Source organism: Macaca mulatta, chromosome 1 (genome assembly GCF_049350105.2).
Source record: "Macaca mulatta isolate MMU2019108-1 chromosome 1, T2T-MMU8v2.0, whole genome shotgun sequence".
NCBI lineage: Eukaryota > Metazoa > Chordata > Mammalia > Primates > Cercopithecidae > Macaca > Macaca mulatta.
In genome coordinates this window covers 111,445,066-111,469,711 of record NC_133406.1, presented here as the reverse complement: position 1 = coordinate 111,469,711, position 24,646 = coordinate 111,445,066, and the positions used below count along the sequence as shown (strand labels likewise).

At 41.2% G+C, this 24,646-nt stretch overlaps 1 protein-coding gene and 2 long non-coding RNA genes across 8 annotated transcripts in view; 2 read left to right on the top strand and 1 right to left on the bottom strand.

Annotated features, from left to right (window-relative positions):
* The window catches only part of ASH1L (ASH1 like histone lysine methyltransferase), a 231,212-nt gene that overhangs the window by 178,512 nt on the left and 28,054 nt on the right, over positions 1 to 24,646 (bottom strand). For all 6 annotated transcript variants that reach the window (XM_028828155.2, XM_077942335.1, XM_077942333.1 and 3 more), the window contains one exon: positions 9,299 to 9,817. In XM_028828155.2, coding sequence (XP_028683988.1) covers positions 9,299 to 9,718 — 420 coding nt within the window. In that variant the 5' untranslated portion in view covers positions 9,719 to 9,817. The remainder of the gene's footprint in view (positions 1 to 9,298; positions 9,818 to 24,646) is intronic.
* LOC144330958 (uncharacterized) lies at positions 11,213 to 11,937 on the top strand. Its single transcript, XR_013397693.1, has 2 exons — positions 11,213 to 11,515; positions 11,801 to 11,937. It is a non-coding gene; the product is annotated as an uncharacterized LOC144330958 (long non-coding RNA).
* Positions 18,653 to 23,052, top strand: LOC144330980 (uncharacterized). Its single transcript, XR_013397749.1, has 2 exons — positions 18,653 to 20,692; positions 22,089 to 23,052. It is a non-coding gene; the product is annotated as an uncharacterized LOC144330980 (long non-coding RNA).

The following is a 24,646-nucleotide window of genomic DNA, read 5'->3' as shown; positions in this document are numbered from 1 at the left end:
GTAAGACTCTGTCAAGAAAGGAAGGAAGGAAGGGAGGCAAAGGATCTTAGACTTTTTTTTTGAGATGGAGTCTTGCTCTGTCACTCAGGCTGGAGTACAGTGGTGTGATCTCGGCTCACTGCAACCTCCATCTCTTGGGATCAAGAGCTTCTCCTGCTTCAGTCTCCTGAGTAGCTGGGGGTATAGGTGATCACCACCACACCCAGCTGATTTTTGTATTTTTAGTAGGGATGGGGTTCACCATGTTGGTCAGGGTGGTCTCAAACTCCCGACCTCAAGTGATCCACCTGCCTCAGTCTCCCAAAGTGCTGCGAGTAGTCTTATGTTTTAAAAAAAATACACGTATCAAGCCGGGCACAGTGGCTCACTGGCATGGTGGCTGACACCCGTAATCCCAGCACTTTGGGAGGCTGAGATAGGAGCATCACCTCAGCCCAGGATTTCAAGACCAGCCCAGGCAACAAAAGGAGCAACATTTCTACAAAAAATAAAAATATTAGAAGTGTGGTGACACACACCTGTAGCTGCAACTTCTTGGGAGGCTGAGATGGTAGGATTGCTTGAGCCCAGGAGGTCAAGGTCAAGGCTACAGTGAGTCTAATCACATCACTGCACTCCAACCTAGGCAATAGCAAGATGCTGTCTGAAACAAACAAAACTATAGATATATAATTACAAATTATAAATACAGTGAGTAATTCCTACACGTTAGGATGGCTATAATTTTTTTAAAACAGAATAACTGTTACCGAGGATGTGGAAGAACCAGAACACTTGTGAGTTCCTGGTGGGAATGTAAAATTGTCCAGCCCCTGTGGAAAACAGTATGGTAATTATTTCAAAAAATTAAACATAGAATTACAATGTCCCAGAGTCAGGCGTGGTGGCTCATATCTGTAATCCCAGCTCGTTGGGAGGCTGAGGCGGACAGACTGCTTTAGTCCAGGAGTTCAAGATCAGCCTGGGCAACATGGTGAAACCCCCGCATCTACTAAAAACACAAAATATGAGCCAGGAGTGGTTGTGCATGCCTGTAGCCAGGCTACTCAAGAGGTTGAGGTGGGAGAATCATCTGAGCCCAGGAGGTTAAGGCTGCAGTGAGCTGTGATTACCCCCACTGCACTCCAGCCAGGGCAACAGGAGTGAGACCCTGTATCAGAAAAAAAAAAAAAAAATTACAATGTCCGGCCTGGGTGACAGAGCAACACTCAATCTCTTACCAAAAAAACTGTAGTATGACCCAAAAATTCCACTTCCACATATATACCCAAAAGACGTGAAAGCAGGGACTCATATTTCTACACACATGTTCAGCATTAGTCACAATTGTTAAAAGCTGGAAGCAATACCAGTGTCCATCCATAGATGGACTAGATTAATTTATCTAGTAAAATACTACCCAGTAACAGCTGAACAAATTTAGAAATTAACAGTTGACAATCATATTAACCAAAAAATTCACAAACAGCTTCTGAATCTGACATATCTATAGAATGAACAAAATTTGTTATATACATACACTGGAATATCATTCAGCCTTAAAAACAAAAGCAACTCTGACATACTCCAAAATGGACAAACCTTGAGGACATTATGCTAAGGGAAATAAGGCAGTTACCTAAGGACAAATATTGTATGACTCTACTTATATGAGGTAATTTCAGTAGTCAAATTCAGAGACAGAAAGTAGAATACCAGTTTCACTAGGGGCCACAGGAGGGGGAATGAAGAGTTAATAGAGTGTCAGCTGGAAAACATCAAAAAGATCCGGAGCTGGTGGGTGGGGATGGTTGCACAAAAAGTGCATCTACCTAATGCCACAAAATTATATACTTACAAATGGTTAAAATGGAAAAGTTCACGTTATATGCAGCCTACCACAGTTTATATATATGCATATACATACATAAACACACATTTTTTTTAAAACTATATATATAATTGTTATACATTATAAATATAACAGGTAATACTGGTGTAAAAGTAACCAGTTTTTGCATTGTTGAAATTTGCCACTTGATATTGGAACACGTTCTTAAATGTGGTTATGTTATATATCATTTTAATGCACATTTCTCACTTTATTTTTTTTGCTAATGACTTATTACTTGCTCTTTATTTTGTATTTATTTTAGACTATGGAAATGTTAGACTAAAAGCAAATTTAAGTGATTTTCTTATTTGAGTTTAAAATGGGCCATAAAGCAGCAGAGACAACTTGCAACATCAACAACACTTTTGGCCCAGGAACTGCTAACGAATGTACAGTACAGCCGTGGTTCAGCAAGTTTTGCAAAGGAGATGAGAGCCTTGAAGATAAGCAGCACAGTGGCTGGCTGTCAGAAATTGACAACAACTGAGAGCAATCATCAAAGCTCATCCTTTTAAAACTACACGAGAAGTTGCCAAGGAACTCATCTTCAACCATTCTAAGGTCATTTGGCATTTTACACACCAACAAGGAAAAATTTCTCAAGATTGTGATGTGCGACAAAAAGTGGATTTTATATGACAACTGGCAACAACCAGATCAGTGGTTGGACCCAGAAGAAGCTCCAAAGCACTTTTCAAAGCCAAACTTGCACCAAAAAAGATCATGGTCACTGTTTGGCGATCTGCTGCCAGTCTGATCCACTACACCTTTCTGAATCCCAGCGAAACCATTCATCTGAGATGTATGCTCAGCAAATTGATGAGATGTACCAAAAACTGCAACACCTGCCACCAGCACTGATCAACAAAAAGAGCCCAATTCTTCTCCAGGACAACGCCTGACTGCACGTCACACAATCAGTGCTTCAAAAGTTGAACGAATTGGACTACTAAGTTTTGCCTCAACTGCCATATTCAACTGACCTCTTGTCAACCAACTACCACTTCTTCAAGCATCTCAACAACTTTTTGCAGGGAAACCGCTTCCACAACCAGCAGGATACATAAAATGCTTCCCAAGAGTTTGTTGAATCCAGAAGCACAGATTTTTATGCTACAGGATTAAACAAACTGATTCTTGTTGGCACAAATGTTTATTGTAACGGTTCCTATTTTGATTAATAAAGATGTGTTTGAGCCTAGTTATAATGATTTAAAATTCATGGTCAATGGCTGGAAACAGGGACTCACTCCTATAATCCCAGCACTTTGGAAGGCTGAGGCAGGCGAATCACCTGAGGTCAGGAGTTCGAGACCAGCCTGCCAACATGTTGAAACCCCATCTCTACTAAAAATACAAAAATTAGCCAGGTATGGTGGCAAGCACTTGTAATCCCAGCTACTCAGGAGGCTGAGGCAGAACTGCCTTAACCCAGGAGGTGGAAGCTGCAGTGAGCCGAGATCAAGCCACTGCACTCCACTCCAGCCTGGGTGACAAAAGGAGACTCTATCTTTAAAAAAAAAAAAAAAATTCATAGTCCAAAACTGCAATTACTTTTGCACCAACCTATATATATATACACACACACACACACACACACACACACACACACACACACATATATCAATATAACTCGGACATTAGCCTACATACTATACTAGCATGGATTATGGACAGAAAACTTCATCCTTTGAGGTAGCCTGATGGCACTTTATCATCATCCTTTGCTCTTGTTTCTTACACTGCCTTCTATCGTTCTGTTTTCCTCTTCTTTTATTGTCTTCCTGCTACAGTACCAGTGATTACTACTTTCAGTTTACTAGTTAAGCTCTACTGGTAAGGACCACTAAAGAGGTTGCTTCACCCCATTCAAAATACTGTATGTAATCTATTCAGTAATGGCCACTGGGAGTTTATAATTTTAAAAATATGAAAAAAATTATATATAATATTTTAGTAGACAAAAACACTATTTTCAGTAGCTAACTCACTGAACAGAAAATAACCCACTCTCATTTCACAGTAAGTAAACATAGTGTTTCCCAAATCTGCTGGAACGTAAGAAATACCTGAGGCATATATTAAAATACTGAATTATCTCTGTTGGCAGATGACACAGTTTTATATGTAGAAAACCCTAAAGCATCAACAAATTGTTCAAGCTAATAAATGAATTCAGCAAAGTTGCAGGATACAAAACCCACATGCCAAAATCAGTTGTGGCCAACACAGTGGCTCACACTTGTAATCCCAACACTTTAGGAAGCCAACGAAGGAGGATCACTTGAGGTCAGAAGTTCAAGACCAGCTTGGGCAAAATAGCAAGACCCCATCTCTACAAAGATAATTTTTTTTTAATTTATTAAAATAAATAAAAGAGAGGCCGGGAGCAGTGGCTCACGCCTGTAATCCCAGCACTTTGGGAGGCTGAGGTGGGCGGATCACAAGGTCAGGAGATCGAGACCACGGTGAAACCCCATCTCTACTAAAAACACAAAAAATTAGCCGGGCACGGTGGCGGGCGCCTGTAGTCCCAGCTACTCAGGAGGCTGAGGCAGGAGAATGGCGTGAACCCGGGAGGCGGAGCTTGCAGTGAGCCGAGATCGCGCCACTGCACTCCAGCCTGGGCAATAGAGCGAGACTCCATCTCAAAAAATAAATAAATAAATAAATAAATAAATAAATAAAAATAAATAAATAAATAAAAGAAGGCTAAGGCAGGAAGACTGCTTGAGTCCAGGAGTTTGCGGATACAATGAGCTATGCCACTGCCCCTCCAACATGGGCAGCAGAGCAAGACTGTCTCTAAAAAAAAAAAAAAAATTAAAAATAGTAATTTAAAAAATTAGTTGCATTTCTATATATTTACAATGAGTAATCTGTAAAGTAAATTTAAAACACTGCTGGTTGCAATAGCATCAAAAAATAAAATACACAGGAATAAATTTAAGGAGCTGAAAGGCTTGAACATTACAAATTTTATAAAATATTGCTGAAAGAAATTAAGGAAATCTTAAACAAAAGACATCTCACATTCCTGGATTTCAAGACTTCATATTAAGATGACAACACTACCTAAAGTGATCTGCAGATTCAATGTAATTTCTATCAAAATCCCAACACTGTTGTTTAAAGAAACAGAAAACCCCATCCTAAAATCTGTATGGAATCTCAAGGAACCCCAAATAGCCAAAACAATGTTGAAAAAGAACAAAGTTGGAAGACTCACACTTTCTGACTTCAACTTACTACAGGCCAGCCATGGTGGCTCATGCCTATAATCCCATCACTTTGGGAGGCCAAGGCAGGAGGATCACTTGAGCCCAGGAGTTTGAGGCTGCAGTGAGTAGCCTATCCTGGATGACAGAGCAAGACCCTGTCTCTTTAAAAACAAACAGGAAGGGCATGGTGGCTCACACCTGTAATCCCAGCATTATGGGAGGCCGAGGCAGGCAGACTGTTTGAGCTCAGGAGTTTGAGACCAGTCTGGCCAACATGCTGAAACTCTGTCTCTACTAAAAATACAGAAATTAGCCGGGCATGGTAGTAGGCACCTGTAATCTCAGCTACTCGGGAGGCTGAGGCAGGAGGCAGGAGAATCACTTGAACCCAGGAGGCAGAGGCTGCGGTCTCAAGCTGAGATCATGCCACTATACTCCAGCCTGGGCAACAGAGTAAGACTCCATCTAAAACGAACAAATAAAGAACTTACTACAAAGCTACAGTAATGAAAACAGTGTGGTACTTGCAGAAAGACAGACATATGGACCAATGGAATGTAAAGGAAAAGAGTCCTGAAATAAACTCTCACATATATGGCCAATAATTTCTTTAACAAAGGTGTCAAAACCATTCAATGAAGAAAAGATACTCTCTTCAAGAAATGATGCTGAGAAAACTGAATATCACGTAAAGGAATGAAGCTGGACCCTTACTTTAAACCATATACAACAAAACTTAAACTCAAAATGGGTCACAGATCTAAACATAAGAGCTAAAACGATAAAACTCTTAGGAAAACATAAGGGGAAGACTTTCACAACACTGGATTTGGCAATGATTTCTAGGATATGACACTAAAAACACAGGCAATAAAGGAAAAAATAAATTGGACCCATTTTCACCAAAATTGAAAACTTTTTTTTGCATCAGAGGACACAAAAGGAAATGAAAAGACTATCCACAGAATGAAAGAAAATATTTTTAAAATCCTATATACAGATTATATAAAGAACCTGGACAATTCAAATAATTTGAACAAACATTTCTTCAAAGAAGATACACAAATGGCCAATAAGCACATGAAAACCTGTTCAACATCATTAGTCATTAAATAAATGCAGGTTGGGCATGGTGGCTCACGCCTGTAACCCCAGCATTTTGGGAGGCCGAGGTGGGCGGATCACGAGGTCAGGAGATTGAGACCATCCTGGCTAACAAGGTGAAACCCCCTCTCTACTAAAACTACAAAAAAAATTAGCCGGGTGTGGTGGTGGGCGCCTGTAGTCCCAGCTACTCGGGAGGCTAAGGCAGAAGAATGGCATGAACCCTGGAGGCGGAGCTTGCAGTGAGCAGAGATTGCACCACTGCACTCCTGCGTGGAGGACAGAGCGAGACTCTCTCTCAAAAAAAAAAAAAAAAAGAAAAAAGAAAAGAAAATGCTAATTAAAAACCACGATGTGCTGCAGCTTGAGAACAGGGTGGTGGTGGGGTGGGTGAGAGGAAGGAAAGAGAGGGAAGGGAAGGAAGATAAGGAAAGGAAGGAAGGGGAGGGAAGGGGGGGACAAGCAGGGAGAGGTAGAGGGGAAGGGAGAGGAAGGAAGGGAGGGATGGAGGGAGGGAGGGAATAAAAATTAAGAAAACCTTATGAAGACTCAGAGAAATCAAAAACTCATGCATTGCTGATGGGATATGAAACAGTATAGCCACTGAAAAAGTGTACAGTTCCTGAAAGAGCTAAATAAACAATTACCATATGACCCAGTATTTCTATTCCCAGGTAAATACACGAAAATACAAAGCAGGAACTTGAACAGATAACTGTATGGCAACATTCACTGTAGCATTATCCACAATAGCCAAAGAGTGGATGTGAACCAAGATTCCATCAAGAGATGAATGGATAAAAAATAAAGTGGTGGCCGGGTGTGATGGTTCACGCCTGTCATCCCAGCACTTTGGGAAGCAGAGGTGGGCAGATCACCTGAGGACAGGAGTTTGAGACCAGCCTGACCAACATGAAAAAATCCCCTCTCTACTAAAAAACACAAAAGTCAGCCGGGGACGGTGGCACACACCTGTAATCCCAGCTACTCAAGAGGCTGAGGCAGGAGAATTGCTTGAACCCTGGACGCAGAGGTTGCCGTGAGCCGAGATCACGCCACTGCACTCCAGCCTGGGCAACAAGAGCGAAACTCCACCTCAAAACATAAATAAATAAATAAATAAATAAATAAATAAATAAATAAATAAATAAATGAAAATAAAGTGGTATATCCACACAATGGATTATTCTGCCATGAAAAGGAATAAAGTTTTGGCACATGCTACAACATGGTTGCACCTTGAGGACATTCTGGTAAATGAAATAAGCCAGACACAAAATAACAAATATTGTATGATTACACCTATATGAGTTAGCTAGAATAGGCAAATTTACAGTTACAGTTGCTAAAAGTACATTAGAATTTTTTGGGGGGTGAGTTGGAGTTTTGCTCTTGTTGCCCAGGCTGGAGGGCAGTGGCACAACCTGAGCTCACTGCAACCTCTGCCTCCTAGATTTGAGCGATTCTCCTGCCTCAGCCTCCCGAGGGCTGGGATTACAGGCTTCTGCCATCATGGCCAGCTAATTTTTTGTATTTTTAGTAGAGACGAGTTTTCATCATGTTGGCCAGGCTGGTCTCAAACTCCTGACCTCAGGTGATCCACCTGCCTCAGCCTCCCAAAGTGCTGGGATTACAGGCGTGAGCCACCATGCCCGGCAAGTACATTAGATATTACCAGTCACTGTAGACAGAAGAAATGGAAGATACTGTTTAATGGTTACGGAGTTTTAATTTGGGATAATGAAAAAGGTTTAGAAATAAATGATTTTGGCTGGGCGCAGTGGCTCACACCTGTAATCCCAGTACTTTGGGAGGCTGAGGTGGGTGGATCACCTGAGGTCAGGAGTTCGAGACCAGCCTGGCCAACATGGTGAAACCTTGTCTCTACAAAAAATACAAAAATTAGCTGGGTGCGGTGGTGGGCACCTGTAAGCCCAGTTACTCAGGAGGCTGAGGCAGGAGAATCGCTTGAACCCAGGAGGTGGAGGTTGTGGTGTGCCAAGATCGCACCACTGCACTCCAGTCCGGGCGACAGAGTGAGACTCCATCTCGAAAAAAAAAAAAGAAAGAAAGAAATGATTTTACATAAATTTTTAAAAGCGAATAAGGAAATACCCTAAAAATCACTGAATTTAAATGGCTGAACTGTATGGTATGTGAATCATACCTCAATAAAGATTTCTCTTTTTTTGGTCAGACACAGTGGCTTACACCTGTAATTCCAGCACTTTGGAGTTTTGCCTTTAAAAATTGCATAAACAGGCCGCGCGTGGAGGCTGATGCCGGTAATCCCAGCACTTTGGGAGGCCAAGGTGGACGGATCACCTGAGGTCAGGAGTTTGAGACCAGCCTGGCCAACATGGTGAAACTCCATCTCTACTAAAAACACAAAATTAGCCAGGTGTGATGGTGGGCACCTGTAATCCCAGGTACTTGGGAGGCTGAGGCAGGAGAACTGCTTGAACCCAGAAGGCAGAGATTGCTGTGAGCCGAGATCACACCATTGCACTCCAGCCTGGGCGACAAGAGCAAAACTTAATCTCAAAAAATTAATAAATAAATAAAATTTTAAAATATTTTTTTTTTTTTTTTTTTTTTTTTTGAGACGGAGTCTGGCTCTGTCACCCAGGCTGGAGTGCAGTGGCGCGATCTCGGCTCACTGCAAGCTCCGCCTCCCGGGTTTACGCCATTCTCCTGCCTCAGCCTCCCGAGTAGCTGGGACTACAGGCGCCCGCCACCTCGCCCGGCTAGTTTTTTGTATTTTTTAGTAGAGACGGGGTTTCACCGTGTTAGCCAGGATGGTTTCGATCTCCTGACCTCGTGATCCGCCCGTCTCGGCCTCCCAAAGTGCTGGGATTACAGGCTTGAGCCACCGCGCCCGGCCTAAAATAATTTTAGAAGTACAAATACATATATGGTTATGCTATTAACTTACATCTTTGACAAGCCTCAGGGCTTATTTTAAGGCTCACAAACACAAACTATCTGGAAATAACATAGAAAGATTAAAATCAAACTCCCGGAAACACATATATGATAAAAATTAACAGGGAAATGAAAATATTGTCAATAACCATATATTGTTAGGAATTCTACTTACTCGTTTTGAAGGACAGTGTTCATTCTTTTCATCCGTCATCTTTCCGCTTTTAAGTGCTTTCCTTGGGTGCTTGATAGTTGTTTTTATGGCAGGTCGACATACATAGTTCTCCAAGTTCTTTGGAGGTTTTTTAGTTCTCTTAGCCTGGAGGCCAATTTTCAATTTTAAATTTCCCTCTGAAAAGTTTGTTTCTTTCACTGAAAACTGTTGCTGTGCATCAGTCAAACCATCATCTTTCCCAGCTTCAATGTTTCTTTCTCGATTCCGTTTGCGAAGGTCCTCTTCCTCCTTTGTGTTTTTTTCTAGCTCTACTTCTCTCTTACTGACCAATGTGCCAGTACTGATGGCAGAAGGACTCTTTCTTGTAAAACCTTCGGAATCAGAACCCAATCCTAACATAGCAGTATTTCTAGGGTCCATCACAAGCGTATGTTATTGCCAAGGAATCTTATGAAAATTTTACAGAACTGTGTTCCATAAAAAACAGGGATCTCCAAAACTTGAAACCAGCATCATTCTCTGCAGAACAGACCATAACAAAAATTTATCAGAAAAGAGGCAACTGTTGATTAATATAAGTAATGGGTATAGGGCAAGACAACAAGGAGGTCAACAACTACCCAAAAAAAAAAAAAAAAAAAAAATCACAGTTAAATAAAAATGTTAATTCAAAGTAGATTTAAATCTATTTAGTTATAAATACATTTAAAATTCAGAATAAGTTTATCATTCTACAGATATCATAAACAAGCTATAGTGGTATGGTGCAAATGCAAATTTAAGAATCACCAAGAAGCTTCTGCAACTTACAGTCAAGCAAACATTGCCTAAAATAAAATAACTTCATATATTTTCACACTCAAAAGTTTTAAAAGAATATATTCCCTACACTTCTGCTGAAGTACACTTTTGTTTCCTACAGTTTTATTGAAGGTAAAAAAAATCATTTTTTTGATACTCCATTGACTATAATGTGATTATTACATTGTATGCCTGCATCAACATATCTCATTCACCCCATAAATATTTAAACATGCTATGTACCTATAAAAATTCTTTTTAAATTATCTCTTAGGCTGGTTTCAGTATTCCAAACTTTTAGAAGAGATTATCAGGCTTTTTTTTTTTTTTTTTTTTTTTGAGACGGAGTCTCGCTCTGTCACCCAGGCTGGAGTGCAGTGGCCGGATCTCAGCTCACTGCAAGCTCCGCCTCCCGGGTTTACGCCATTCTCCTGCCTCAGCCTCCCGAGTAGCTGGGACTACAGGCACTCGCCACCTCGCCCGGCTAGTTGTTTTTTTTTTTTTGTATTTTTTTAGTAGAGACGGGGTTTCACCGTGTTAGCCAGGATGGTCTCGATCTCCTGACCTCGTGATCCGCCCGTCTCGGCCTCCCAAAGTGCTGGGATTACAGGCTTGAGCCACCGCGCCCGGCCTATCAGGCTTTTTGAGGTTAGGACTTTCTGATGCAGGAACTTATGCAGAAATTATCTTTGTTGCTAGCATACAATTCAACTCTGAATTCATTCACCTGTCCATTCAAAAAATATTTCCAAACACCTATCATATGCCAGGCATCGTGCTACACCCTGAAAATACAGTATTTAACAAATTGAACCCAGTTCCTAAATTTTAAGGTTTATACTCTAGAGAGAAGAGCAAACACTAAGCAAACATTTATACAAATAATCACTTTTGTTATAAGAACTTTAAAAATCAGAAATTTATTTTTATAAGTTTTCCTTATAGCAAATACTCAGTAGGCATGTGTCAATTTCCCAAATATACAAAACGTTTTAAAACTAGCGTGCCAATTTATTATTTTACAATAGGTGATACACCTAATCTGAGAATCTCCACAAGGCACCCCCATTTTAAATATAAAGATCCTCAGGAAACCAGATTACCATATAATCATTAGGGAGACTAGTGAATTTTTTCTTATTTTTTTTTTGAGACGGAGTCTCGCTCTGTCACCCAGGCTGTAGTGCAGTGGCGCGATCTCGGCTCACTGCAACCTGCATCTCCTGGGTCCAAGAGATTCTCCTGCCTCAGCTTCCCGAGTATCTGACATTACAGGTACAAGCCACCACACCCACCCAGCTAATTTTTGTATTTTTAGTATAGACAGGGTTTCGCCATGTTGGCCAGGCTGGTCTTGAACGCCTGACCTCAGGTGATCTGCCTGCCTTGGCCTCCCAAAGTGCTGGGATTACAGGTGTGAGCCACCATGCCCAGCCAGAGACTAGTGAATATATTAATAAAACCAAAACAAAACAAGTCAGTATTCTTGAAGACTGACAGACTAGTCTTCACGTCAAACATATGTCTGACTCAAGACCTAGAACTAGTATCTGGAAAACGGAGAACATCTTATCCCTTAGAAAGTTCCATTTGTGAACTAGAATATTTTAAACCATGTGCCCTGAGACTTTTCATTCCAACAAGACAGTAAGATTCTTGGCCGGGCATGGTGGCTCACACCTATAATCCCGGTACTTTCAGGGGCTGAGGCGGGTGGACTCTTTGAGCCCAGGAGTTTGAGACCAGCCTGGTATGGCAAAACCCTGTCTCTAAAAAAGCACAAAAATTAGCAGGGTGTGGTGGCACACACCTGTAGTCCCAGCTACTCAGGAGACTGAGGTGGGAGGATCACTTGAGCCTTGAAGGTTGAGGCTGCAGTGAGCTGTGATCAAGCCACAGCACTCCAACCTGGGCAACAGGGCAAGACCCTGTCTCAAGGGAAAAAGTAAATAAATAGTTGCCTTATGACTTCTACAAGAAGTATAAGTGAAATACCTCGCCCAATGACTGGCACATAGTGAGGGCTCAATAAAAGGTATCGGCCGGGTGTGGTGTCTAATGCCTGTAATCCCAGGACTTTGGGGGCCCGAGGCAGGTGGATCACTTGAGGTCATGACTTCAAGACTAGCCTGGTCAACATGTCGAAACCCATCTCTACTAAAAATACAAAAATCAGGTGGGTGTGGTGGCAGGTGCCTATAATTCCAGCTACTCAGGAGGCTGAGCCATGAGAATCACTTGAAACTGGGAGGCGGAGGTTGCAGTGAGCCAGGATCATGCCATTGCATTCCAGGCAGGGTGACAGAGCAAAAAAAAAAAAAAAAAAAAAAAAAAAGGTACCAATAATTTAGTAGGAGAAGCAGCAGCAGCAGTGTTTATAAGTACTCATCAAATATTAGCCGACTGGGTAACTCCTTAGCTTGTTATTGCTCCATTCAACCATATAAACAGCTGGAAAACTAATCTTCCAATCATTTCACTCTCATGATTCTTGTCTACCATTTCATATAAACATTTCACAATGGCATTCAAGGCTTTTAATAATCTCACTCTCCTCCAACTATTCAAACTTGTTTATCTTTACTTCCCAACACACACCCACTATCATTTAGTCAATTCAGTTTTCTTTACTGTCCCTAACAAATCATGTTCATTTCTGCTTATGTGTCATATAAACATACAGACTCTCCCTTTAAACGTACAAAGTAGGCCGGGCGCGGTGGCTCACGCCTGTAATTCCAGCACTTTGGGAGGCCGAGGTGGGCGGATCACGAGGTCAGGAGATCAAGACCATCCTGGCTAACACAGTGAAACCCCATCTCTAAAAAAAAAAAAAATACAAAAGTTAGCCGGGCGTGGTGGCAGGTGCCTGTAGTCCCAGCTACTTGGGAGGCTGAGGCAGGAGAATGGCGTGAACCCGGGAGGCAGAGCTTGCTGTGAGCCGAGATCACGCCATTGCACTCCAGCCTGGGCAACAGAGCGAGACTCTGTCTCAAAAAAAAAAAAAAAAAAAAAAAGTACAAAGTTAGCTGTGCACAGTGGCTTGCCCCTACAATCCCAGCACTTTGGGAGACTAAAGTGGGAGGATCACTTTAGCCCAGGAGTTCAAAGCCAGCATGGACAACATAGTGTAGAGACTCGTCTCTACAAAAAAAATAAAAAATTAGCCAGATGTGTGGTGTCATGTGCCTATAGTCCCAGCTACTTAAGAGGCTGAGGTGGGAAGATGGCTTGAACCCAGGAAGTTGAGGTTACACTGAGCTGTGATTGCATCACTACACTCTAGCTTGGGCAACAGAGCAAGACCCTGTCTCAAAAAAATACATACATAATTAGGGAAGGGAGAAAAAATAAATAATAAAATGCTGTGTATAAAAAGTAATTAAAATAACCCAAATTTTTTAAAATAAAATTTTTAAAAATTTTATTTAGGCCGGGCGCGGTGGCTCAAGCCTGTAATCCCAGCACTTTGGGAGGCCGAGACAGGCGGATCACAAGGTCAGGAGATCGAAACCATCCTGGCTAACACGGTGAAACCCCGTCTCTATTAAGAAATACAAAAAACTAGCCGGGCGAGGTGGCGGGCGCCTGTAGTCCCAGCTACTCGGGAGGCTGAGGCCGGAGAATGGCGTGAACCCGGGAGGCGGAGCTTGCAGTGAGCTGAGATCCCGCCACTGCACTCCAGCCTGGGCAACAGAGCGAGACTCCGTCTCCAAAAAAAAAAAAAAAAAAAAAAAAAAAAAAAAAAAATTTTATTTAATAAATTTATTCATAAAAATAAATTTTTAAAAAATAAATAATAAATAATGTTAAAAGTTCAAATCCTGGCTGGGCATGGTGGCTCACACCTGTATTACTGGTACTTTGGAAGGATAAGGCAGGAGGATCACTCGAACTTTAGAGTTTGAGACCAGTCTAACACACACAGCAAGACCCTCTCTCTACAAAAAATAAAAAATTAGCCCAGCATGGTGGTGTACACCTATAGTCCCAGCAACTCAGGAGGATGAGGCAAGAAGATGGCTGGAGCCTAAGAGATCGAGGCTGCAGTGAGCCATGTTCATGCCACTGGACTCCAGCCTGGGCAACAGAGCAAGACCCTCTCTCAAAAAGTAAATTTAAAAAAAAAACTCTACAAAAAAAAATAAAAAGTACAAAGTCCTTTATTCTCCATGATGGGCTCACAATCCTGAAGTCCAAAAAACTCTGAAATCCAAGTTTTTTCAAAACCTAGTGATAAAACTTGACATGGATCTATTTTAGTCTCAATTACCATAATTTCCATGAATAATGATAAGTTACAATGAAGAAGTATTAACGGGCTTTCGCGAGTAAGGGATGCTACTACTCCCAAACACCACAGTGCCAGTTCACCCAATCTACATTTCTAAAAGTAAAAAAAAAAAAAAAAAAAAAAAAGAAAAAGAAGAAAAAAGAAAAACATGTGTAACACTTGCAGGGAATTTTTTTAAAAAGAAAAAAAAACTTACAGCACCAACATTTTGGATAATGGATTCTAGACCTATGTTCTCAGACCTATATTTAAGCTTGCACTGACCTGATCCATCCCTGAATATTTATGATCCATATAAGATCACAATTAGGGCAATTAACATTTTTTCTTGTTCTATATTTGTCAGCTATACCCCCTCAACAGATTAAGTCCTCCCACCCTCCATCCCACCCCCTCAGATACCAAAATCTGAGGATGCTCAAGTCACTTATATAAAATGGTGTGGTATTTGCATATAGCCTATACACATTCTCCGGTATACTTGAAACCATCTCTGGATTACTTATAATACCTAATAAAATGTAAATGATATATAAAGTTATTACACTGTATTTTTAAATTTTGTATTGTTTTTTATTATTATATTGTTATTTTTAATTTTTTTCTAATATTTTTCATCCGCAGTTGGTTGAATCCGCAGGTGCGGAATCACGGATAGGGAAGACCAACTGTATAATTAAAATATAAGCTTCATGAGGGTAGGAACCTCTTCTGGCTTGCTCACCACTGTATCCCCAGCACCTGAAACAATGAATAGCACAAATTTTAGTACCCAATAAATAGGTGAATAAATCAATGAGTGAGTTTTAAGGTCCCTGTAGCTTCTAATACAATGATTGGCATGTAGCAGATATCTCTTTTCCCTGTTTTACGTAACTTTATCTTGTGTTACAATGAGAAAGCTATACACACGTTTTTTCTTAGTATGCTTGATTATATTACATATAGGTGGTTTTCTGTAAATTTACTAAAATATCCTAATTTCAGCACTAACATACTTCCAAATCATATTTTATACATCTTCTGTCTCTGTACCATCAAAGCTAGTCTAAGAAAAACAGTAACACTCAATGATCTCACTTTATATTCCTGACCACTAACTCTGAGTAAGCCCTTGGTGCTGCCAATAACTTCCCCTTCCCTAATCCATTCACTCTACCACTCTCCTAGAAAACTATTTCATCCCATCTCCCCTTTCTTCATCCTCACTAACTTTGTCTCCTATCTGATCACAGAAGTAGTCAGATAGGAAGCAGTAACAAACAGAACAAAACTGCCACAAGTGCCCACCATATATCTACCTACATTCCTGTGTCTGTTCCTATAGATTCTGCCTGTCCTTCCTATCACAATATATAAACGATCTCTCCTTTCAACCTCTTCATTTAGGCAACTATCTCCTCTCTCTCTCACATCATCCATTTCTCACATTTCCTCTGAATAATGCCAATAAGCCTGAAAACAAAAACATACTATAATATCTCTCATGGAAGAAAATTCCTCTCAGCAGAGCACGATGGCTCGCGCCTGTAATCCCAGCACTTGGGAGGCCAAGGTGGGCAGACCTCACTTGAGGTCAGGTATTCAAGACCAGCCTGGCCAACATGGTGAAACCCCATCTCTACCAAAAATATAAGAAATTAGGCAGGTGTGGTGGCACGTGCCTGTAATCTCAGCTACTCAGGAGGCTGAGGCAGGAGAATCACTTGAACTGGGAGGCAGAGGTTGCAGTGAGCCAAGATGGTGCCACTGCACTCCAGCCTGGGTGACAGAGCGAGACTCCGTCTCAAAAAAAAAGAAAAAAAAAAATTCCTCGACTCCACATCCTCCACTATCTTCCCATTTCTCTGTTCCTCTTCACAACAAACTTGTTAGAATTCTCTATATTGTCTATTCTCCCTGACCTCCAATCCTTGCTTTTTTCTTCTCTTGAACATACTGATCATACTTTCACTGCCACCCCTCCATAGAAACTGCTAGTTAAGGTCACCAATGACTTCCACATTGCTAAGAAGAATGATCAATTCTCAGTCCTCTCATCTTACCTGACCTATCAACAGAATTTGGCACAGCTAAACAGCTCCCTTGCTACTTCAATTGACTTATGCGATATCTTTTTCTTTCTTTTTTTGAGTCAAGGTCTCTCTCTCTCATCCTGGCCGGAGTGCAGGGGCACAATCATAGCTCACCGCAGCCTCAAAATCCTGGGCTCAAGTGATTCTCCTGCCTCAGAACCCAGGGAGCTATTCCAAGTAGCTAGAAATACAGGCATGTGCCACCACGCCCAATTTTTTTTCACTGTTTTAGAGACAGGGTCTCACTAGGTTGCCCAGGCTAGTCTTAAAAGTCCTGGCCTCAAGCGATCCTCTGACCTCAGACTCCTGAGTAGCTGGGATGACAGGCATGAGCCACCGTGCCCAGCTCTAGGACTCCTGTCTTGATTGTTCTTCCTCACTGGCTAGTAATCCTCAGTCTCCTTTGCAGGTTCTTTCCTTCCTCCATGACCTTTAAATACTGGAGTGATGCAGGGGGTGCCTGGACCTCTTCCTTTTTCTGTCTACACTCAGTTCCTACATGACCAGAACCAGTCTTACGGCTTTAAAGTTCATCTAACATTGATGATTCATAAATTTCTACCTTCAGATAGAGACTAGTTGAGACCTCTTTCTGGAACTTCAGATTCACATATCTAAATGCTTACTTGACACACTGACCTGACCATGTAATAGATAGGCACTTAACATGTTTAAAATCAATTCATCTTTGCCCACTGCCCCAATATTCTTCCTACAGGTTTCATTTCAATATATGGTAATTCCAACCAGAAATATTTAGGCCAAAAATGTCTACCCATTCTTAATTGCTTTTTCACTCAAACCCCTCATGTCCATTTGGTCAGCTAAGGGTGTCAGCTTTACCTTCAAAATGTATGCGGAATCTAACCAGTTCTCATTACTTTGACAGCTATCAGATCCAAGTGATGATAAATATATGAATGGATTATTGCGATATGCATTTTTTTTTTAAAGGAAGAGGTTTATTTAAAGGAATTGCTCACACGATTATGGAAGCTGGCCAGTCCCAAAATCTGCAGGGTGGGTCAGTGGCAAGCTGGAGACCCAGGAAGACCCAATGTTTTCATTCAAGTCTAAAGGCCATCTGGTGGCAGACTTGCCTCTTACTGAGGAGAGGTCAATCTTTTGTTCTATTAATGCCTTCAGTTGAGTGGATGAAGTTCCTCCCCAACATTATGGAGGGTGATCTGCTTAACTCAAAGTCCATCGATTTATTGATTTTTTAATATATTTAACTTTTATTCTTTTTTTTTTTTTTTTTTTTTTTTTTGAGACGGAGTCTCGCTCTGTCGCCCAAGCTGGAGTGCAGTGGCCGGATCTCAGCTCACTGCAAGCTCCGCCGCCCGAGTTTACACCATTCTCCTGCCTCAGCCTCCCGAATAGCTGGGACTACAGGCGCCTGCCACCTCGCCCGGCTAGTTTTTTTGTATTTTTTTTAGTAGAGACGGGGTTTCACCGTGTTAGCCAGGATGGTCTTGATCTCCTGACCTCGTGATCCGCCCGTCTCGGCCTCCCAAAGTGCTGGGATTACAGGCTTGAGCCACCGCGCCCGGCCTTAACTTTTATTCTAAGTTCAGGGGTACATGTGCGGTTTGTTACGTAGGTAAACTTGCGTCATGGGGGTTTATTTCATCACTCAGGTATTAAGCCTAGTACCCATTAGTTATTTTTCCTGATCTTCTCCCTCTTTCCACCCTCCACCCTCCAATAAGCCCGTGTGTGTGTTGTTCCCCTCTGTGTCCATGCGTTGTCATCATTTAGCTCCCATTTATATGTGAGAACATACAGTGTTTTTCTGTTCCTGCATTAGTTTGCCAAAGATAATGGCCTCCACTCCATCCACGATCCTGCAAAGTACATGATCTCTTTTTTTTTTGTGACTCCATAGTATTTCATGATGTATATGTACTACATTTTCTTTATTCAGTCTACCATTGGCGGGCATTTAGGCTGATCCCACGTCTTTGCTATTGTGAACAGCGCTGCAAGGAAGATATGTGTGCATGTGTCTTTATGATCTATATTCCTCTGGGTATATACCCAGTAATAGGACTGCTGAGTCAAATGGTATTTCCATTTTTAAGTCTTTGAGGATGACCACACTGTCTTCCACAATGGCTTAACTAATTTACACTCCCACCAACAGTGTATAAGCACTCCTTTTCCTCTGCAACCTCGCCAGCATCTTTTTTTTTTTTTTTTTTTAACTTTTTAATAGTAGTCATTCTGACTAAAGTGAGATGGTATCTCACTGTGGTTTTGATTTGCATTTCTTGAATGATCAGTGATGTTGAGCTTTTTTTCATGATTGCTGGCTGCATATATGTCTTCTTTTGAGAAGTATCTGTTCATGTCCTTTACCCACTTTTTAATCGGTTTTTCTCGTAGATTTGCTTAAGTTCCTTACAGACGCTGTTATTAGAGCTTTGTCAGATGCACAGCTTGCAAAATGCAACATGCTTCTAACTGGGTCCTTGCTTCAACCCTCATATCTCTTCCAGTCTTCTCAATTCAGCAGCAGGGTGATCCCTTCAAAGCCTGAGTCAGATCATATCACTCCTCTGCTCAAAACCCTTTCGTAGGCTTCCTATCTCCCTAAAAGCAGAAGCCAAAATTTTTTAAATGGTCTAAAGATCCAATTTAATTTGTCCTAAAGTCCTCTCTACCTCTCTTCCATCTCCTACCAGTCTCTTCGCTTAGTTCCAAGAAGGAGGTACAAAAGTTTCCCTTCTGGCAGAGGCTGCAGTGAGCCGAGATCGCGCCACTGCACTCCAGCCTGGGCAACAGAGCGAAACTGTCTCAAAAAAAAACAAAAAAAAATTCCCTTCTGTTTCTCAAACACAACAAAAATCCTCTTTACCTTGGGACCTTTGCACTTACCATTCTGCTTGATAGAACACCCTTTCCCCAGATAACTGCATATCTTGCTCTTTCACTTCCTTCATATCTTTGCCTAAATGTAATTTTATGGAAGAAACATTTCCTAAAACACCTATCCCCCCACTACCCTCTACTCACACCCAGTATCCTATTTTATTCTCATATTCTTCTTACCACCTGGTGTACAATATATTTGTCTACATCATTCCATTGAAATTTGAACTCTACCAGGAAATAGACTTATCAGTTTGGTTCACTGCTATATCCCAGCATGTGGAACAGTAGCTGGCATATCGTAGGTGTTCAACAAATATTTGTAGAATTAATTCCCTGACTTATGTGAGTTATATTTTACCAGCTTCAAACTGTCCCCATTCTAGGCCAGGCTCAGTGGCTCATGCCTGTAATCCCAACACTTTGGGAGGCCGAGGTAGGCGGATCACTTGAGGTCAGGAGTTTGAGACCAGCCTGGCCAACATGGTGAAACCCCGTCTCTACTAAAAAAAAAAAAAATACAAAAATTAGCTGGGCATGGTGGCACGCTCCTGTAATTTCAGTTATTCAGGAGGCTGAGGCAGGAGAATCATTTGAACGCAGGAGGTGGAGGCTGCAGTGAGCTGAGACTGTGTCACTGCACTCCAGCCTGGGTGACAGACCAAGACTCTTTCTCAGGAAGGAAAAAAAAAAAATGAAAAATCAGCTGGGCATGGTGGTACGTGCCTATCGTCCCAGCTACCCAGGAGGCTGAGGTGGGAGGATCACCTGAGTCTAGGAGGTCGAGGCTGCAGTGAGCCATGATCATAGCACTGTACTACAGCCTGGGCAATCAAATAATAAGCTGTGCGTGGTGGGACACACCTGTAGTCCTAGCTACTCCAGAGGCACTCCAGCCTGGCCAACAGAGTGACACTCTGTCTCAATCAATCAATCAATGTTAAAAAATTAGCTGGGTGTGGTAGGACACACCTGTAGGCCTAGCTACTCTGGACACTGAGATGAGAGGATCACTTGAGCCCAAGTGTTCGAGACTGGAATGAGCTAGAATGGTACCACTGTGCTCCAGTCTGGGCAATAAAGAGAGACCCCATCTCAAAAAAACAGATGTACCAAAAACCCACAAAATTTTACAGTTTGTAAAAAAAAAAAAAAAGGAATTGCTTTTATATTCATTACCCACGAATGCATACATTTTAAATTTTCCCCTACAATTTTTGTAATGAACGAATTCCATGTCTTAATATGCATAACTGCAAAATTTATATATATAAATGAAGAATTTCAGCATTCCAAAGAATTGTTTTTTTTTCTTTTGAAATGGAGTCTCACTCTGTCGCCCAGGCTGGAGTGCAGTGGCGTGATCTCGGCTCGCTGCAACCTCCGCCTCCCGGGTTCAAGCAAATAATTCATTTTTTTTATCTGCACTTAATTCCCTTTCAAAACATTAGAGAAAGGTTTGAGAGAAACATGATTCTCATTTTTAAAATGAAAAAAAAATTTAAAAACTTAATCTAAGTGACACACATTATTACATAAATAGCGGAGCACCAATAAACTGAAAAGAGATTTGAAAACATTTATTTCCCCACCCAAAAATGTATATGAGAAGAGAAAAATATTAGATTTCCCTAACATGATCAAGGAGAAAAACAAACAGTAGGCTTACAGGCATATTTTGAGAATCATTTAGGTAGTAAAACTGGAAAATCATGATTGGCAAACCCCACATACCAAATTTAAGAATTTCTAGTCAAGATAAACCCAAATTCTGAAGATATTTCATAACAGATTGCTTTTTATCTGCTGAATGTAAACTCCTTGAAAAACAGTCCCTACAGCAGCTGCCAGAAGGCTGTTTTTTGAACTTTCAAAGCAATGTTCTTTGTGAATATCGTTCTTTCAGCTTTTGGAAAAAATATCTAAACAACCTAGGTTTTCCATCCAGGGGCAAGGATGCCACGTTGTAATACAACTTATTCTGGTTCCTAGTACGATATATTCAACTTAAAATATATTTCCAAGGAAAAACACAGACCTATGATTGCTAGAATCTCTTCACTCAAACGGGCAAATTCAATATTCATCTCACATGCAATTTTGGGATTTATGTTTTCAAATCTCTGGAACAATGTGGAATAGTCTGGTCCAAATTCAAAGGAAAGTAACACTATACCTACAGCATTAAATACTTTTGCACAAATCATTACAGCATTAAGTAAACTCTAGAAAATTACTAACTATATATTTTTTAAAAAGAAAATTACTGATTATATTAATAGGACATATACATTGTACAAAAACAAAGTATGACAATCTAACAATATGTTAAAAACTACCTACAAATTTACAAATACATATTCTCTACAAAATGAAGACCTCTATCCACCCCTACACCTGCCATTCTAATCCCACATCCAAGTAACAAACAGTGGATCTGATAAAAACTAACTAATACACTGCTATTAATATAGTGGTCTGGGCTGGGCGTGGTTGCTCACGCCTATAAATCCCAGCACTTTGGGAGGCTGAGGCAAGCGGATCACCTGAGGTCAGGAGTTCAAGACTAGCCTGGCAAACATGGTGAAACTCCATCTCTACTAAAAATACAAAAATTAGCCAGGCGTGGTGGTGGGTACCTGTCATCCCAGCTACTCAGGAGGCTGGGGCAGAAGAATCGCTTGAACCCAGGATGCAGAGGTTGCAGAGCCAAGCCTGTGGCACTGCACTCCAGCCTAGGCAACAGAGCGAGACTGTGTCTCCAAAAAAAAAATATATATATATATACACACACACACACACACACACACACAGAGAGACAGAGAGAGAAAGTGTGTGTGTGTATGTGTGTGTTGGAGGTGGGGGGGTCTGGTCTGAGATACAGAACTACTCTGAAAGACAACTATGTTTGGAAATCATTTTATATGCAAATTCCCTGTCTATTTTCAGGGGTAGAAAGGGAATAGCCATGCTTTGATGGAACACTATTCAGCAAAACAATATAAAATCAACCAAATTTTTTTAAGTACTACAAATGAGTCCTCACAGTGAATTTAGCATCAGTGAAAGTAATAAAATACTTAGATGTACAAAGCTCTATGCCAAATGTTTTACATATATTATCTCATTTAAGGCTCACAATCAGTATGTGGTAGTTACTATTACTATTCCCTTTTTAGAGATGAAAAGACAGGCTAATGTCCAATAAAAGGCGGAGTCAGGTCTGTTTGGCTCCTCTCGCTTTGCTGCCTCCCAAAGATCATCTTCATGATAGGCGTGGTGGCTCATGCCTGTAATCACAGCATTTTGGGAGGCTGAGGCAGGTGGATCACAAGGTCAGGTGTTCAAGACCAGCTTGGCCAATATGGTGAAACCCCGTCTCCACTTAAAAAAAAATACAAAAATTGGCCGGGCGCGGTGGCTCAAGCCTGTAATCCCAGCACTTTGGGAGGCCGAGACGGGCGGATCACGAGGTCAGGAGATCGAGACCATCCTGGCTAACACAGTGAAACCCCGTCTCTACTAAAAATACAAAAAACTAGCCGGGCGAGGTGGCGGGCGCCTGTAGTCCCAGCTACTCCGGAGGCTGAGGCAGGAGAATGGCATAAACCCGGGAGGCGGAGCTTGCAGTGAGCTGAGATCCGGCCACTGCACTCCAGCCCGGGCTACAGAGCAAGACTCCGTCTCAAAAAAAAAAAAAAATACAAAAATTAGCCGGATGTGGTGGTGCACACCTGTAGTCCTAGCTAATCGGGAGGCTGAGGCAGAAGAATCGCTTGAACCTGGCAGGTGAAGGTTGCGTGAGCCCAGACTGCGCCACCGCACTCCATCCAGCCTGGATGACAGAGCGAGACTCCGTCTCAGAAAAAAAGATCATCTTTAGTCTCAATCTTATTATTTCTCTCTGCTACATTTGGCCTATTTGCTATGTTTGAAACTCTTTGGTTTCTATGATACATTCTACTGGTTCTCCCACCACCTCTCTAACCATTTCATCATTTCCTTTATGGATTCATCATTCTTAATCTATTCCTTCATTCATTCAACAAATGTTTTCTGAGAGCCTCGAAATATGTTTTGAGAATTGTGACACACACTCTAGATACAGTCATGAGTAATACAAATATGGTCTTTGGTCTCATGAACTTTAAGTGCTTATTTTCTTTCCTTTAAAATTTTTTATTTTATATATATATATATATATATATATTTGTTTTTTTGGGTTTTTTTTTTTTTTTTGAGAATTCCCAGCTGCTTGAGCCCAGAAGGTCAAGGCTATAGTAAGCCATGGTGGTGCCATTGCACTCCAGGCTGGAAACAGGCCGAGATCCAATCTCAAAAAAAAAAAAAAAAAGGCCGGGCGCGGTGGCTCAAGCCTGTAATCCCAGCACTTTGGGAGGCCGAGACGGGCGGATCACGAGGTCAGGAGATCGAGACCATCCTGGCTAACACGGTGAAACCCCGTCTCTACTAAAAAATACAAAAATCTAGCCGGGCGAGGTGGCGAGCGCCTGTAGTCCCAGCTACTCAGGAGGCTGAGGCAGGAGAATGGCGTGAGGCGGAGGTTGCAGTGAGCTGAGATCCGGCCACTGCAGTCCAGCCTGGGTAACAGAGCGAGACTCCGTCTCAAAAAAAAAAAAAAAAAAAAAAAAAAAAAAGAATTTGGAATTCAAAAAGAAGGTATTAAAGGGGTCTGAGTAGGACAGTAACAAGACACAAGCTTCCATTTTGAGAAACATCTCTGTTTGCTGTGGAAGTAAGATTATTACAAAGACAGCAAAAGTTGGTTCTGGAATACCAGTCATAACATTAGCATACTAGATTAGGATGGTAACACTGGAAATAGAGAAAAACAGATGGATTTAAGAAACATGTGAGAGGTTTGTCAATATAATGTGAGAGATGAGAGTGGAAAAAACTGAAGACTTGAGCAAATGGTAAATGGTATGGTGGTACCATTTGGAGACTCATTCAACAAACATTTACTGAGTTATATATCAAGAACTGCAGATACAATAGTACAAAATACAGAAAAAAACCCTTGCTTTGTGGGGCCGATATTCTAGAAGTATGCCAGGATGAGACAGAAAGGGAAGCTCAAAGGGTTCAGTAATAAGTACATTAAATGCTAGGTACCTGTGAAACATTTAAGTGGAAAGTCAAAGAGAGAGCTGAAAATATATGTATATGCTATATACAGAAGGAAGCTGTGTAACAACATACAAATGAAAAAGTTAATGGAATTTTATAAGATTTTTAGCTTGAAGAACAATGAAGAACAATTTCTTTTTAGATAAGTAAACT